Genomic DNA, 18349 nt, shown 5'->3' on the forward strand with positions numbered 1-18349 from the left:
AATGGTGCCACCACGTCCTCAAAAGCTGAACAGTTACCATATGACCAGGTAATTCCACTCCTGGGTATTCCAAAAGCAAAACATGTCCACATAAAACCTGTTCACAGCAGCATTCATGATAGTCAAAAAGTGAAAACAATCTAAGTGTCCATCAACTGATGAATGAATAAATAAAATGTGGTACTGCCATACAATGAAATATTATTTAGCCATAAAAAAGAATGAAGGACTGTGCTGGCCAGTTTGGCTCAGCAGTTAGGGCACCAGCCTGTGGACCAAAGGGTCTCGGGTTCAATTCTGGTCAGGAGCATGTACTTGGGTTGCGGGTTCAATCTCCAGCCCTAGTCAGGGTCGTGTAGAAGGCAACCAATCGTGATATCTCTCTCACATCGATGTTTCTCTCTTCCTTTCTTTCTCACTCTCCCCTCCCCTCCCTTCCACTCTATCTAAGAATCAATAGAAAAATATCCTCAGGTGAGGATTAACAAAGAAAAAGGAATGAAGGACTGATATACGCTACAATGTGGAACCTTGAAAACATTACCCTAAGTGAAAAAAGGCAATCACATCTATTGTGTAATTCCACTTACATGACATGTCCAGAACAGACAAATCTACAAAGGCAGAAAGCAGATTAGTGACTGCCTGGGGAGTGGGGAAAGTGATCGATCAGGAATTAATGGGAAATGATAATTAGTAGGTCCAAGGTTTATTTCTGAGGTGATAAAAATATTCAGAAAATCAGACAGTGGTGATGGTTGCAGAACTTTGTGAATATTCTAAAAACAACTTGTTCATATACTTTTAAACAATGACTTTTATGGTCTGTTAACTGGATCTCAATAAAACCGTTTTTTAAATTATCTTTATTGTTAAGAGTATTATAGATGTCCTCCTTTATTTCCCCCATTGACCCTCTCCACCTTGCTCCTGCCCCCCAATAAAACTTGTTGTTAAATGCTACTATTTGTCTGAACCATACGAAACTGTCATTTTTGCAGGATACAAATTGAATATTAGCAATTTCTTCAACTTAATAAATTATAAAAGCCATGTTCTTCCATCTGGGAAAAATAGTCTAAGATCTACCCATTAATTTAAAAAAAAAAAAAAAAAAAAAGCAGCAAGCAAAGATTTCAGGGTGTTTAAACACAGGAGAAAGCCTTTAGGTCGGCCCTCTCCAACTTCCATGTATTTTGCACCAAATTAGTTTTTTTAAAAATAGACTTTAAGTATAACTATAAAAAGATACAGTAAAGATACAGTAAATGTGATAAAACAGTAAAACACTTGCAATTTGACCCCTCTGTTGTCTAAATTTAAAAAATTTATTATAGTTAAGAGTTTCTTAGAACTAACAAAATGACATTTTTCTATGAAGATTCAGTAAATATAAGCCATCTTAAATCCATTTTAGAAGTAGGAAGAATATACATTATTAATACGTAACTAAAAGAGTAGTCAGGTTGTAAAATACACATTTAGCCATCTAGGATGCCTTATTAATTTCTACCAGCTTACTTACCCAAATGCAATGCTTCCTGGTACCTCTTGGTATCAAAGTACAAAGACACCAGTCTTGCCTAGGAAAGAGAAAAGACACTGACTGATGGAGGGGGACAGAGGCACCAAAGAAAGAAATCAAAGATTGCTAGCCACAGAACGATTACTGTTAAACATTCAAGTCCTAATGACAGCATCAAATTCAGTCTAAAAAAAAGTATCTGTCCCATAGTATTATCTCCCATTATGGGCAGTGACTGACTGTTAACTTCATGATGTTGCTGCTCACTTCTCTAAGTTAGCAGGTCTTTCTCAAAACTTCAACCAGAGCAAGTCTCATGAGTGAGACTACTACCAATAATCTTTGGGCTCCTGGATATTACAAAGTTGCAGAAAATACTTTCGATCAGGATGGTGTCTATTACATTTAAGGTCTGTCTAATGCATAGAGACCTGAAATCAATACTAGTATAGGCACATACCTCCAAAGCTTGGCGTAAGAAAGTTCTTTTCTCTGATTTGGCCCATTCGATGCATTCTAAACACAACTCGACCTGCAACAGGGAAGAGACAGTACATGCAGCATTATGTCCTCAAATTCTTCCCACAAACTTTGCTTTGGAGAATAGCTTTAATTCCCCCCTTATATATTACCCATGTTGCTCTATTTAATGTCTTAGGGGACATGCTTTGATACACAGTATCTCAATGTGTAGTAGTTATATCATAATGAGAACCAACTAGGCTTTTTACACACAAAAGTTATCTTTGTGTTTAGACTGTGTTCCTCGGGAAAAGTCTCATTGTTGAGATTCCTCTTCTATCTTTCCCAGGAGAGACCCAGAATTTCCAACATATGTAGCCCTGGAATGTAGATTTCTATGATGGCTGAGAAATATTTAAAACAGAAATTTCTCTCCAGGCTGGTGTGGCTCAGTGTTTGAGCGTGGACCCGAGAAACTGGGTCCACTTTGTAAATCCAAAGTTCTCTTAAGAGATATTGTTAGGAGAGAAAAGTAAAGGGGCAATCCAAACTGACATATCTTTTGCCTTTAAATCCTAAGTCAAAATTCAATAAATAGCCCTGGCCGGTTTGGCTCAGCGGTTAGAGCGTCAGCCTGCGGTACAGAGAGACCCGGGTTCGGTTCCCGCTAAGGGCACGTACTTCGGTTGCAGTTTGTCCCCGGCCCTGGTTGGTCGTGCGGGTGGCAGCCACTCAATGTGTCCCTTCACGTCGATGTTTCTCTCTCTCTCTCCCTTCCTCTCTCTCCCTCCCACTCTATCTGTACAAAAAAAATAAAAAATTCAATAAATAATGGATGCCTGACTTTAAATGATATTTGGAGGATTCAACACTAAGAGATTCAATGAAACCTTTAGAACTCACTGGAGCCCTCTGGTGGCTACTTTAATCTCCAACTCTATACACAACTGACCTCATAAAAATTCTAGGAACGCTAAAATAAAAGCGAGCCAATCACAATTTCAGAGTTTTTTTGGGTTTTTTAATCCTCACCCGAGGACATTTTTCGATATTTTGTTCAGACAGAGTGTGTGTGTGTGTGTGTGTGTGGAGGGAGGGAGGGAGGGAGAGAGAGAGAGAGAGAGAGAGAGAGAGAGAGAAACATCGATGTGAAAGGGACACATCGAGTGGTCGCCACCCACACAACCCAACCAGGGCCGGAGACAAACTGCAACTGAGGTACGTGCCCTTAGCGGGAACCGAACCCCGGTCTCTCCAGACCGCAGAGCCAAACCGGCCCGGGCACAATTTCAGAGTTTTGAGTTATATTCTGAAATGCCAAACTCAAAGTAAGATCTCTGTTCATTACATGAATGAAACTGACAATATTTTGCTAAATAATTTAGCAATAAAAAAAGAAGCATCTTTAGTACTACACATCTTGAGGGGGCTAAGAAAAGCTTACTATCAGTTTCACTGAGGGAGCTTTTTCAAACAACACAAAAATGAATACCTAGGCTCTTGATTCAGTAGTCTAGAACAGAGCTTGGCCAATCTGATGTATATTCCTAGTTTTAAAAAACAATGAATTCTACTCTAAAATCTCACCTGTTCCCATTTCCCTGGCAGTCCAGATGTTAAGTGATTCACCGAGGATCATCTATCAGCTCTGGGACCAGAACTGTACTCTATCTCCAGTGCTCTTTCTACATCAAACCAGCCTAAGTAAGTTCAGGTCAGTACAGACATTTCTTCTAGAGCAGGGATTTTTGTACAAATAAACATGAACTGCATGTCTGTTATCAATTAGATACATGATTTGTAATGTCTAGGACAGTAATTGGTGAAATCAGTGCTTCAGTTTACAGGAAAAAAATTAAATGCCCTTGCGACACAGTTTTTTTTGTCCGAGACACTTTGTGCTTTGTTAGTGCCAACAATGACTGATGAAGGGGATAAGAATGCATGCCTGTGTTTCTGGAGGAAGCCCTTACTTGAGTATAAAAGCTTGATGTGGTCAAAATTAGATATTTAAATTTTAAGTCAATACATTTAACTATTTTTTAAGTTTTGTTAACTAGCCCGGCTGGTGTGGCTCAGTGGTCGAGCATCAGCCTGTGCACCAAGAGGTCACCGGTTCAATTCCTGGTCGGGGCACATGCCCAGGTTGTGGGCCAAATTCCCAGTGGGGGGCATGCAGGAGGCGGCCAATCGATGTTCTCTCTCATTGATGTTTCTATCTCTCTCTCCTTCTCCCTTCCACTCTCTTTAAATTCAAAAAAGAAAAATTTTTTTTTAAAAAAAGAGTGTTCTAGCCCAGACTGTGTGGCTCAGTGGACTGATCATTGTCATTGTCCCATGGACTGAGAAGTCCTAGTTAGATTCAGGGTGAGGGCACATGCCCAGGTTGTGGGCTGGATCCCCAGTAGGGGGCAAGCAGGAGGCAGCCAATGGATATTTCTCTCTCACATCAATGTTTCTATCTATATCTCCTTTCCTCTCTCTATATATAAAAAAAAACATTTTTAATATATATTTTTTTAATGTAGTAACAATACCCCCATGCTTTTATCTCAATTCAGTAAACTTAAGTCTTAATTGAACAAAGTATCTCCCGAGCATCTACCGTGGAGAAGGCGTAATTCATACATTCCTTCAAAATATTAGTTATGTAGCTCCTCTGGACCAAACTACTCTACTCCTGCGGGGACAACAGTGAACAGGACAAAGTAGCAATCCTCGTGAAACTTATATTCTAAGGAGGAAACAGATGTTAATAAGTAAAATAAATATGAAGAAAAGGAAAGCAGAGATAGCAATCAAGATGTATAAAAATGCCCCAAGCCTGGAACAGCTTCAAGTCATGGCAAAAAGGTCAATATCACAGCTATAATAAAAGTAAAAGGGAGCCCTGGCCGGTTTGGCTCAGCGGTTAGAGCGTCGGCCTGCGGTCCGGAGAGACCCGGTTTCGGTTCCCGCTAAGGGCATGTACCTCGGTTGCAGTTTGTTCCCGGCCTTGGTTGGTCGTGCGGGTGGCAGCCACTCGATGTGTCCCTTTCACGTCGATGTCTCTCTCTCTCTCTCTCTCTTCCTCTCTCTCCCTCCCACTCTATCTGTGCAAAAAATGGAAAAATGTCCTCGGGTGAGGATTAAAAAAAAAAAAAAGTAAAAGGGAGAAGAGTGTACACTGTAGAGGGTGAGATGAGAGGTAGCCATAGTTAAGGAACAGCCATATACAGGTAAATCCTTGAGATAATGCAGGTTTGGTTCCAGACCATCGCAATACAGTGAGAATAGCAGTAAAGCAAGTCAAAGTTGTAGTCTTTTGGGTAGTATAAGATCTTGCCTTCAATTTGTAACAAATGCAACATCTGTGAAACACAATAAAATGAAATGCAATTGGGCCCTAGCCGGTTTGGTTCAGCAGTTAGAGTGACAGCCCATAGACCAGACTTGTGGGTTCAATTCTGATCAAGGGCACATATCTCAGTTTCAGTTCAATCCCTGGCCCTGGTTAGGGTCGTGCAGGAGGCAACCAATCAGTGTGCGCCTCTCACATTGATGTTTCTCTCTCTCTCCCTCTACGCCCCCTTACTCCCATTGTATCTGAAAATCAATGGAAAAATATCCTCGGGTAATGATTTAAAAAAAAAGAAAAGAAAAGCTACTGTGATGCTGAAAGGTACATAGGACTTCACCTTAATGAGATTACATTACAATAAAGAAAATAAAGCAAATGTTCAAATAATTGTCATATAATACAAAGTAACCAGAAATACAACACATATAAAATAAAATGTGAATCAATGAAAGAGTTAAAATCACAATGAAGTCGACAAGAAAAGATCTCAGAGGTGGAACTTGAGATGGGACTGTGAGAAGGTCCATAGCATGTGGTCCATACAGGGCTTGCTCAGCAAATAGCCAGGCATCTTATATGGTTGACATGTCTGGTTGACAAGTGCACTTCATAGAGCACTGGGAGATGAGGCTGCTGCTATAAGTTGTATTGAAGGAAACCATAAAATACCTACTTCTGCAAGCAACAGAGAACCACTGAAGGTTCAAGATAAGGTTGAATGGGGAGAGGAATAAATGTTCAGAGGGCTACTTGGTATAATCTCTCTCATAATGGGGGTATGCAGGGTGGAATGAGGCTTTTGCAGTAGTCTAAGTAAGAAATAATTAGGAATCAAACTAGATAATAGTTTTAAAGAGAAAAATACAAAAGTTGTGGAGAGCCCTGGCCAGTTTGGCTCAGCGGTTAGAGCGTCAGCCTGCGGTACAGAGAGACCCGGGTTCGGTTCCCGCTAAGGGCACATACTTCGGTTGCAGTTTGTCCCCGGCCCTGGTTGGTCGTGTGGGTGGCAGCCACTCGGTGTGTCCCTTCATATCGATGTTTCTCTCTCTCTCTCCCTTCCTCTCTCTCCCTCCCACTCTATCTGTACAAAAACTGGAGAAATATCCTCGGGTGAGGATTAAAAAAAAAAAAAAGAAACAAAAGTTGTGGAGAATAATAAACACTGAAGAAAGTTGAAGTGACAAAATTTAATAAATGGTTGGATGAAGTTAGCTACACTGAGTTTGAGGTGCAGGCAAAACAATCTGGATGACTCATAAATTCATTCCAAAAAAAGCAAGTAACCTGTAATCCACAAAAATTACTTTTAAAAAGTCCTGCTACATGAATTAAGACGAACTCTTGATAAAAAGCAATAACGATAAACCCCCCCAAAAATCAGTCTATAATTAACACTAAAATTACATAATATCAAAGAGTGTTTCCTTTCACCCTAAAAAATAGTAAGAAAGGGTTCTAGTTGACAGAAATGTAATATACAATGAACAATAGCAATGTACAAACAGTTAAGGGAGGGCCTAACCAGAAATGGAGCCACATGATATAAAGGCCAGTAAATCCCACCAGACAATAAAGGGCGAGCAATAAATTATGATTTGGATAGATTTCTACAAAGGAGTAGGAGAAATGATTGTTAAACAAATTCAGTTCTATCCACTGAGTCAACGCTATGTTACAGGAAGAGACAAATTCCAGAGACCAGTGTACAAAGGAGCTGCTTGGATTATTAACTTTTCTGCCTAAAAAGTTCCAGCTAACATCTATTAGTTTGGTTCAAGCTCTCACTTAGTCCATTCTAAAGGCACCCTATCTCAAACAAAAGATGGTGCCACACTGTCATAAGAACAAAGTACAAAAAAAGTTAGAAATAGATAAGGCTAACATCCTTTTAAACATCAGTTTTTCTGTTCAATTATTCATAAAAATAATTCTAATGCTTTGACTCAAAAGGCAGGCATCTAAATATTATCCATTTTTGATCCACTATCATGAAACAGTTCTGCCGGAAACACATCAATTTGAAGACCTCTCTACAAATGAAGTTAGTTTGTGGTGTTTAAATGACATGATTTCAAAGTGGAATCCTTCTGTCCTAGGTTTCTGACATTACTTATTATTTACTCAATATGCTACTATGCCCTTTCATACCTTTTACTTGCACACCCAGAGGCCACGGCAAACAATTAGACATAGAACCAACTAGCAATTCCTCCCCTGCCTGTATACTATCTGACATTTTATGTATTTGTTTGCTGCCCACCTTCCTCATTAAAATATAATCCTCAGGAGAGCAGTGGCTGTGTATTTTCACAAATGTATCTATCCACATTACCTGTACAGTGCCTAACACACAGCAGGCACTCGATGAGTACTAATAGATATCTATAGGGAAAACAACTATATTCTTCCTACAGATTCAAGTAACCACAATATATCCTGCTTAAATCTGCCACTTTATACAGAGTAAGTTTTAAATTGGTAGTGTCTCCTTCTGATGAATTGCAGAAAATGCAACTATGTTTGAAAAGGTTGGAAGAGGTTCAGTGATTCCACAGAGGCACTCTTCAAATACAGCTCAGGGTCTAAGTCTGAACTTGTAGAGGACATTTACAGATACACCAGTCACGTCCCCACACATGAGACACAAATAGATGGATGTTCACCCTTCAATAAAATCATATACTCAGTACAAAACATGCCAAAAAGGGATGCCACAAGACTTAATTAGTGCTCACAAGGAGCTTTGTGACACAGAATGAAAGGTACCACCGACACAGAAAACACTACAAAGGTGTGGCAATACAATACCTCAAAAACAAGAATCAGTTTGTGACCCTGATGTAATGAGGATTCCAGGGACCACTGACAATCTCCACTTACAAAGCAAAGCATGGAACAGACCCAAAGTATCAAATGCCCTATAACAAAGAGAAACTGACATGATAAGTCCTGAGCTGTTCTCCCAGCTGTCCCCTTCTACATTAGTACCACAGTGCAGCCAGGCACTTCTTTCACTGAAACAGTCTTTTTTCTATATTGTCTACCTTCTGTCATTAGAGTAGCTCACCTCCTGCCCTGTAGCTGCTTCCATATCAAGAAACAGATCGAGAAGAGATCGGACAAGACGAGCTGCTTTAGCCTTGCTGATGGAATTCAAGAAGGGTCGCACATACTTCAGGAGTCCTCCAAGCTCTGAATGAAGGCAATTCAGAAAGGAAAAAGTAAACATCAACATTAGGAACAAAATGCCCATTTAAAAAATATCTCAAGATTATAAAATCATTACTTATGTCACTGGAATCAGTCTAAATTAAACTTAGTAGGAATTTAAAGCATTCTTGCAGGTAAGAGAAGCAAAAATAAGTTAACATATTTGTACTGTTCTATTCCTCACTCAACCACTAGATTATTATGAGGGCCTTGGGAAAAGTTCAAGTCTCTCTGCCTCATTTATCCATCTTAATGAAAGATAAACAGCAAAGTACTCATACTCTCAGAGACAAGTTTTCCAGAATATCAAATATACTATTCCTCTGCCACCTTGGACAAAATCACTTCCCTACAACCAAGAAATGTGTACAGGAGTTGTTTCTTTTAATTTGCAAATCTGCCTTAGCAGTTCCCCTTGAACAGAGATTTTTCTTTCTTTTTTTTTTTTGGTACGTGCCCCTAGCGGAAACCAAACCCAGGACTCTGGTCCGCAGGCCGACACTCCAACCGCTGAGCCAAACGGGCCAGGGCTGAACAGAGATTTTCAATTCCAGGTTCCATTTTTCCTCCCTTACCGAAGTACTCGCCAGTTTAGCCTTTTAGCAATATCAGTTCTCAGGCACTCTTTTGAATAAACTTTTTACATAAAAGTTAGGGTGTTTTTCCCTTTTAAAATTCCTCATTAATCTTTAAAACTTAAGTCTTAAACTATGATCAAAACAGGTGCCCACCGTAAAGGTTTTTCCCCTTTGTATAAGCAAGTGATACAATAATTCTAAGGAAACATCTTTAGAAACAAAGTTCCTAAAAATTAGAGAATATCTCAGCAAATAAGGAAGTACTTTTGGAATGTAGGTTAAAATTACTTCAGTGCCACTGCTGTCTCTTTATTATTCTCCAATTGTACACTCTCCCTCCTGAGAGCTTTAATTCAGGGCAAGCAAACCTTACCCTCCTGAGAACTCTAATTCGGGGTCCTGAAATCTTCATCTGCCTGAAAAGTCACGGGATCCAGGGGACTATGTCAGGTACAAAAGGAACTTTATACAGAGTGGAAAAGTTCACCTTTCTCTTCACTCGCCAATACTGACCTTTGATTCCCACTGTCTGAGACTTTTTCCCATTCACACTCTGCTTTCATGCCTCACTCATGCTGCATACCCATCTGGAATTTCTCCCCATCTTCTTGACCTATGTGAATCTCAGATATCCTTTTAGGTCCAGCTGAAGTCCTAGTAAATCTACCATAACTCCAGGCTACAGTGATTTCTCCCCCCCAAATCTGTTTCACATTTATACAAATTTCAATTATATATTTATAGCTTTTTAAAGTAGTCTAGCTCTGGTCAGTTTTGCTCAATGGTTAGAGCGTCGGCCTGCGGTCCAGAGGGACCCGGTTCAGTTTCCGCCAGGGGCATATGCCTCGGTTGCAGTTTGTCCCCAGCCCTGGTTGGGTTGTGCGGGTGGCAACCACTTGATGTGTCCCTTTCACGTCGATGTTTCTCTCTCTCTCCCTCCCACTCTATCTGAACAAAATATAAAAAAATGTCCTCAGGTGAGGCTAAAAAAATAAATTAAATTAAATAAAGTAGTCTAGTGCTATGTCCCTTCTCCCACAACATTACCTACTATGCTTGAACAATTCTGAACAGTCTCGAGTGACAGAAATGTTCAGAAAGCAGACTATTTCAATGTTGGTTAAACTAAATTCTTTTTTATTTTTATTTCTTAATTTTTTCTTTACTGATTCTAGAAAGAGAGGAAGGGAGAGGGAGAGAGAGACAGAAACATCGATGAGAGAGAACATCGACTGGCTGCCTCCTGCATGCCCCCCACTGGGGATCAGGCCCACAACCTGGGCATGTGCCCTGACCAGGAATTGAACTGGCGACCTCTTGGTGCATGGGTAGACGCTCAACTACTTGAGCTACACTGGCCAGGCCTAAAAATATGAGTCTAGCCCTGGCCAGTTTGGCTCAGCAGTTAGAGCGTCCGCCTGCGGTCCGGAGAGACCGGGGTTCGGTTCCCGCTAAGGGCATGTACCTTGGTTGCAGTTTGTCCCCGGCCCTGGTTGGTTGTGCGGGTGGCAGCCACTCAATGTGTCCCTTTCACGTCGATGTTTCTCTCTCTCTCTCTCTCCCTCCCACTCTGTCTGTACAAAGGATGGAAAAATGTCCTCGGGTGAGGATAAAAAAATAATAATAATAAAAATATGAGTCTATACCCTCCTTCCACATGGCTTCAGAAATCTGAAGATAACAAATGTTTGTATCTCCCCAAATTTCCCTTTCTCCAAGCTAAACATCTTTAGCTATTTCAATTGTTCCTCCAATGTCCTGGTGCCCAGATTCCCTATCACCTTAGTTACCGTCCTCTGAATAAATTCTAGCTTGCAGACATACCACTTGTGGTACCCAGAACTGAACACAGTGCTCCAGGTAGGGTGTGACCAGTAGAATCATGGCTTAATTCTTTTTTTTTAATCCTCACTCAAGGACACTTTTCCATTTTTTGTTCAGATATAGTGGGGGGGGGGGGAGACAGACAGACAGACATCAACGTTAAAGGGACATATTGAGTGGCTGCCTCCCGCACGGCCCTGACCCAACCAGAGCTGGGGACAAACTGCAACCGAGGTACGTGCTCTTAGCAGGAACCGAACCCCGTCTCTCTGGACCGCAGGCCAATGCTCTACCACTGAGCCAAACCGGCCAGGGCGGCTTAATTCTTTTGATATAGCCACCACATGTAACACAAATAGCATGCTTCACTTTTTCTAATACTACCACTCTTTATTCAGACTGAATCCATGTAGGTCTTTTTTGCACAGACAGGTAATTTCCCACCTTCCTCTGTTTTGATAAATATTTTAAGTATGTAACTTTACACTTACCACACTGAATTTAATCTTGCTGGGTTTGGCAATAACTCTGAATCTTAATTCTGTCCTATACTGAGTCATCTACAAAAATAAGTACAACTTCTGAAATGGCTTTAGCCATCATGCCAGATGCTGACCAGAAGAATGAGGACAGATCCCTATGACATGATGCAAAAGACTTTTCTTCAGGTTGACAAATGATCCATTTGTCATCATAAATGCATAACCTATACCTGTGATTAATATTATGGCAAATGTTCAAATACCCTGTTTATATCAGATATGTAGTCTTTATCATTACCCTAACCAAGGGGTTGGCCAACTTTTTCTGTGAAAAGCCAGATAGTAAATATTTCGGCTTTGGCTATAAGGTCTCAGTGGCAGGTACTCAACTCAGCCTAACTGTAGTGCAAAGCAGTCACAGATAATATGTAAATAAGTGGGTGTGGCTATGTTCAACAAAACCTTATTTACAAAAATAGCTGTCCAGCCACTATCTGTGGCACCCTGCATATCCACTGGTTGGAATAATCTTTTCTTAATAAACCCATTGTTCTAATAGATTAAAACCTACTTATCAAATAATCTGTCCCAGAACTTTACTGATGATTACCAGTTTATGGTGTCTAGTATTTTTTTTTTAATCCTCACCCAAAACATCTTCCCATTTTTTAGTTCAGATAGAGTGGGAGGGAGAGAGGAAGAACGAGAAAGTGAGAAACAGCGACGCGAAAGGGACACATAGAGTGGCCGCCACCCACACAACCAACCAGGGCCAGGGACAAACTGCAACCGAGGCACGCGCCCCCAGTGGGAACCAAACCTGGGTGTCTCTAAATTATCTGCTAGATCTATTCTTTTTGTTTTGTTTTGTTTTGTTTTGTTTTGTTTTGTTAATCCTCACCTGAGGATATTTTCCCATTGATATTTTTTTAGATAGAGTGGGAGGAAGGGAGGTAAAGAGAGAGAGAGAGAAATATCAGTGAGAGACACATTGATTGGTTGCCTCCCACACGGGATCAAATCTGCAATGGAGGTACGTGCCCTGAACCAGAGATCGAACCCAAGAGGCTTTGACCTGAGGGCCAATGCTCTAACAGCTGAGCCAAACCAGCCAGGGCTAGAACTATTCTTTTAATACTAAAAGACAGAAATTGTCAGAGCCTAGAGACTTGAACTTATTTAAAAAGACTACCTACTCTCTCTTCTCTCACCTACCTTGGCTTTAATTCTTTCTGATGTTATCTCTATCTTTTTCTTTTTGAAAATCATTTTCCATCCTGGAAAAGGCAGAAGCAAAACATGAGCTAAGCAGTCTGCTTTCTCTCTAGCACCTGCTGGCATGACAGTATTTTCTCCAAGCACTGAGTGTGTAATTCTTCTCACTCTAACAGAGAAACAAATGACCTCTTCATTGCCAAAAGACTCAGTACGATTTTTATTTTAGCTTACTACTGTTTCTTTTCATTCTTGGTTATAGTCCTTGTTTCTTTCCATTTTTAAATAATGAATTAATTTTTGAAATTCCCACAGAATCATATTAATTCCTTCCTCCTATTCTGAGATTATTTACAATCACATGACCAGAACTTCCCTTTTAGAACCTCACAGAACTCCACATAATCATTTTCAGAGTCCCAGGCTATTAAATCTGCAGACCCTGCACCTAAGCACTGTGTCTGGTGATGCTCAGCACTACTTTCCATCACAATTATGCACCAGACATTGTCTGATTCACTAAATTCCAAATGACCGCTGTCAGTCAGAGATCCTATCGTAAACTTTTTAAGTAGAGTACTTAGTACGGTGTTAGCCATTTATTAAACGCATAAAAACTGAAGATTCATGGAACAGACATATTTTCTGTTCTCAGAAAACCCCAAATCAAAGAAAACAACACAAACCTATCAAGCATTAATAGCTAAATAAGGTAAATAAACATAGGCCCCAAGACTTCCTTAGGGTTTCTTTTGCATATATCTATACTCATCAAACTCTTTCTTAGAAAACAAGGGTTTTTTTGGGTATTTTTTTTAAATATGTTTTTATTGGTTTTTTAAAGAGAGGAAGGGAGAGAGAGAGAGAGAAACATCGATGTGAGAGAGAAACATCGATTGGCTGCCTCCTGCACTCCTACTAGGGATCAAGCCAGAACCCTGGCATGTGCCCTGACCAGGAATCGAACCAGAACCTCTCAGTCCATGGGACAATGCTCAATCCACTGAGCCACACACACCAGCTGGGCAGAAAATAAGTTTTTAAAAGTTCTTATGATTCACCTGTTAAATTCCAATAGGTTTAACAGTACACTTCTAAACTTCTCAAGTATGGATCACAAGGAAGGCAAGGAATAAGAAGAGAGTAAAGCATGAAAAAGGAATTTCAAGCAAAATATCATTTTGGGATAAATGTTCTGAAGCACTGAGTATACTATATGCTGTTTCTAATTATCCATGCTACTGACTGGAAAAAGACATTTGGATATTTCAACAACAGAACAATCTTAAATTGCTTCACCTGACTAATTCTTTCAAGAAAAGTACCTTATTAAGTTTTGTATGGACTAAAATTATCAAAACTGTTTCCTAACCCCCAAGCTCACATTAAGTGACAGGCAAAAAGAATCCATAACTATATTAAATAGGAAGGAAGTCAACCTAAAATAAAAATAAAAAAACATGCCACCCCACTGATAATCCATAATGAGATAACTATGGAAAGCAATAACCATTACACATCATGAGGCCATGAGCTCTGAAATGGGACTCCATGGGTTCAAATCCTGGCTCTCTTACATTCTACCTGATAGACCTTAAGTAAGATAGTAAACTTTTCTGTGCTCCGTTTCCTCAGGTGTAAACAGATAATAGTATCTACCTTATTGAGTTGATTCAAGGATTCAATAAGCTAAACCATGTTTGTGCTTAAGACAGTAACTAGTTCATAGTAAGCACTCAAAAAACTGTTGTTGTTTTTATTATAGATATATTTTAAATAAGATGTAAGACCCATACTCATAAACACATACTCACAATGTCATGCATCTTTATTCAACTATTGATTTAGCCTAATAAATAATGTTAGTCATCCTTAACTGTGAAAGATCTTAGTTCTCAAGTTCAAGAAGTTTTGCTAACTTACACCTATCATTCTCTTGAATAACAACATAATTTGGGGGAAAGTAATTCATGAGGTCACTTACCAAAGCTTAATCCATTCTAATCAGATAAACTCTAAATTCACTTTAAGGTTGACAAAATCATTCATTTTAAGTTTAAGCAGAATTCTCTCTAAATGCTATTACCACTTACTGGTCAAAGGCCCTTCCTGGTCAATAAGACTCTCTCATTCCAAGGACACACCCATGACCTTCTGAAGCCTAGAAAGTCAATGGTTCAATTACAACTAGAACATTTGGGCAATGACATGCACAAAGTACTAGGTAACAGTGGAGAAATCTTGGGAAGGCTCCTCCCATTTAATGCCTGACTCAACCTGTGTCAGGAAAAAAGGGCAGCAAGTCACTTACTTTGATGCAAAATTCCTCACCAGGAGCCTAAAGACACTATCCACCTTAAATACATCAGAGCTGCTCAGTGAACTCAGTGAAGACTGCTCCTGCTATTGCTGCTGCCCATATGAAAGCGAATACAGTTAAAATTCAAACCAGAAACAGATCATTATATCTAAAAGATACAGATTTTCCTGCAGCTGCAGAACAAAACTCTTCCATAACGGAATTGAGTTTAAAAACCATTTAACCTCTTGCTAAAAAGCAAAGCTCTACCTGGTCGGTGTGGGGTTCGATTCCCAGTCAAGGGCTTGTGCCTGGGTTTCAGGTTTGATCCCACCAGGGCGCATGCGGGAGGCAATCAATCAATACCTCTCTCTCACATCAATGTTTCTTTTTCTCTCCTTCTCCCTCACCCATCCTCCTCTTCCCTCCCTTCCACTCTCTCTAAAAATCAATGGAAAAAATATCCTTGGGTGAAGATTAATAAAAGAAATTTTTAAATAAGGAAAATGAAGCTCAACAAGTTGGCAATAAAATGGGAACTGTGTGGATACATTCCTATGTTCCTTTACTCCAGACAAAAATTGAAACTTCACCCAGCATTTCAGGTAAAAAGAGAAAGCAATCCGTTTGCAGCACTTACCTGCAGCTTGTCCAGTCTTCGCCAGGAGAGACCCCAGTTCCAGGATGCTCTGCTCTTTGACCTGCACTGCCTCCTCATCATTCTCCTGAATGTCACGCTTCACTGGGAGAAGAAAATCAAACCCTTTTAAGACTCTGACTAAAAATAAAGACTAAAGGAAATTTCACCCTCACAAGGCCAATTACAAACTCAGTTACCAAAAGACAAATTCTAGAGAGCTTAAAAAAAAAGTATTATCATAAAGGACCATGACCCATGTAAATCATAAAAACAGCTCTTCTCTTTGATTTTATTTGTGCCTTTCTTTCATTCTACCAATTAGAATTTTCCTAACCCACTGAGATTTCTGTTGTAGTCATTTGGTTAAAACAAAATTCAAACAAAACAAGTTCTTCATACTCACTGTGGCAAGCCCCAGGCTAGGCACTGTTATGTGAAAATATTAAACATACCTGACACAAAGTAAAATCAAATGACCAAGCTACCAATGACTATAAAGTCAAAAGTCTTTCAAATAAACTTTAGGCCTGTGGAAAGCCACAGCTGATGCATGCTAGGAATAAGCAGTTCTACAAAGCCATCCAGGAAAAACAACCCTATCAAAGCTCCAGTGTGATCCTTAGAAGGGATTGCTGCTTTATAATGGATTCAGGACCTGTTAAAATAACTTTGTGTTATCTGTTCCACTTTCAATATATGAAACATTGGATAGCCTCTCCAAATTTGTAGTGGTAATTTTAGTGATCATCACTAGTTATCACTTCTCTTACAAAGCATCATGACTTGACAAAAACCCAGACTTTGATACTCCATAATGGAGTCCGGAAAAAGTAGGGCTGTCAACCATCATGACTCAAGCTTGCTCTAACAAGGACGCTTTCAGGGAACTCTCTTTTGGTATAGTGGACAAGCAAGAAATACTCTAATTACAATGTTAACCATAAGCCCCACTTTATAAAAGACAAAATGCTAGCACACACAAGAAATAAAATCCATGCTTCTCACAGTAGTTCTAAACATTAGTGTGTATTCACAGAATAAAAATACCTATGTCACAGTGACTGAAATGACTCTGGTTCTGCAATTGCAATTGACAAGTCAGGATCAGAACTTCAAAATGAAACACCTTTATTTACCAGTATCATCCATTCACAGATGCATCTTAACTCCCACCTCCTCTCTTTCTCTAAGAACCCAAAGATAACGACATCAAGCTCTCCTCATGGTCCGTCCTCTGTGCAAGTCAGGAGCACCAACTTTCTGACTGGTAAATCAGCATAAAAACCAACATCCTGGAGGTCCCACATACACGTGCATTCTCATACTACTTGTTGATCCAAATCAAATCCTCTCCAGCTACGTTAAAAAGATTGTATCACTGCTTGTGCAGTGAATAGCTAGCTCAGGCCCCAACTGAACCCTTTATGACTAAACATTAAGCCTCCTCGATCATCATAAGTGTATTTCTGTTCACACCTGAATGCTAGCAGAAATCTGCCGGATGAGACTGGCTGGGGCTCCCATTTCAGTTTTCCTGTTGTGTGCAAAGTGTAAGACAACTAACTATACCAGCGTTAAGGAATTTTTCCTTAATTTTCCCAGCTATGTGCAACCGGCCGGTTGCAAAGTGTTTCCTGAACTCCTCGGCTGACAACTAACTCCAGAACTCACTTCCAACCTTCACAGGGGAGAGCAGGACGATGAGTCACCTCCTCTAGCCCGCGGTCCCACCCCAACATCTCGCTCTTACACTCCACACGGGGGCAAAGGAACGTGTAGGCCACCTCCTCAAACCACATGCCAATCTGAGGTGTGTCCCCCCTCGGCATGGCTCACATTCAGAAACAGGCCCCCTCTTCCGTGCAGCCTTCCGCTGGGGGTCTGGGGACAAGTGGCAGCTCCCCGCGTCCCGCGGCAGGAAACTCCGAGAGAAAAGCGAGCGCTCGCGCTCCCACCCGGAGCTGGCTGTGCTGATAACAACGGCGGGAAATGCCTGTCCAGAGCGGGTTTCGCCCGGGCCCTTCAAATGGAGGCTCTCGGTGCAGGTGGCAACGAGCACGCCGCCGGCACTGCTCCGGGTCCCGGGCCAGCTCGCACGGCCAGAGCGGTGGGGCCCCAGCTTGGCCCGCTCTCCCGCCCCACGCGGAGCCCACCGTGAGTCAGCAGCCGGCCAGTGGACACCAGGGTTGCCTCGGGGCTTCCCGCCGGGGTGGGACCCAGGGGGCTCCAGGGAGCTCCGAGCGGCCTGCGCCCCCGGCCCGGCCCCCCTCACACACACAGTGAGTCAGCAGCACCAGAACCGGCTAGCCCGGCCCCGCTCCGCCGCCGCCGACCGACACAGGCCGCGCTGGGCCAGCAGGGCCCAGGAGGGGGCGCGGCTGCCCTTACCTATGGAGTGGAGGATGTCGATGGAGGCCTCCCGGTCGGTGCTGAGTAGAGACTGAGCTCTCTGGAACTCCACCACCGCCGCCGCCGCCATCTTACCGCTCTCACACCGTCCCCGGCCGCGGCCACCGACGCCGGAAACACACGCCCGGAAGACCCGCCCCGTGTTCCTGCCCCCTAAGCTCCCGCCTCCTCCTCTCCCAGAGCACCACGGGAGTTGTAGTCTCTCCGCCCCGCGAGAGGGGTGAAGGGTGAAGGTAAGAGCTGGGGGTCCTCGCTGGTAGGCGGTGAGCTCCCCAACACCGCCTAGCCGCCTGCCCGCGAGCAAAAGAGGAGGTGCCTAATAATAGGAGCTCCGGGCTAATCCCCCACCACCCCAAAAAAGGCCT

At 41.6% G+C, this 18349-nt stretch overlaps 1 protein-coding gene across 1 annotated transcript in view; it reads right to left on the reverse strand.

Annotated features, from left to right (window-relative positions):
• The window catches only part of PSMD11 (proteasome 26S subunit, non-ATPase 11), a 29495-nt gene extending 11397 nt beyond the window's left edge, over window positions 1-18098 (reverse strand). Inside the window, exons 1-5 of the mRNA XM_036269202.1 lie at window positions 17964-18098; window positions 15576-15677; window positions 8395-8519; window positions 1986-2057; window positions 1526-1583 (exon numbers count right to left, since the gene is read on the reverse strand). Of these exons, the coding sequence (XP_036125095.1) occupies window positions 1526-1583; window positions 1986-2057; window positions 8395-8519; window positions 15576-15677; window positions 17964-18054 (448 nt within the window). The 5' untranslated portion in view covers window positions 18055-18098. The remainder of the gene's footprint in view (window positions 1-1525; window positions 1584-1985; window positions 2058-8394; window positions 8520-15575; window positions 15678-17963) is intronic.
• Between the last annotated feature and the right edge of the window lie 251 nt (window positions 18099-18349).

Source organism: Molossus molossus, unplaced genomic scaffold, assembly GCF_014108415.1.
Source record: "Molossus molossus isolate mMolMol1 unplaced genomic scaffold, mMolMol1.p scaffold_m16_p_19, whole genome shotgun sequence".
Taxonomy (NCBI): domain Eukaryota; kingdom Metazoa; phylum Chordata; class Mammalia; order Chiroptera; family Molossidae; genus Molossus; species Molossus molossus.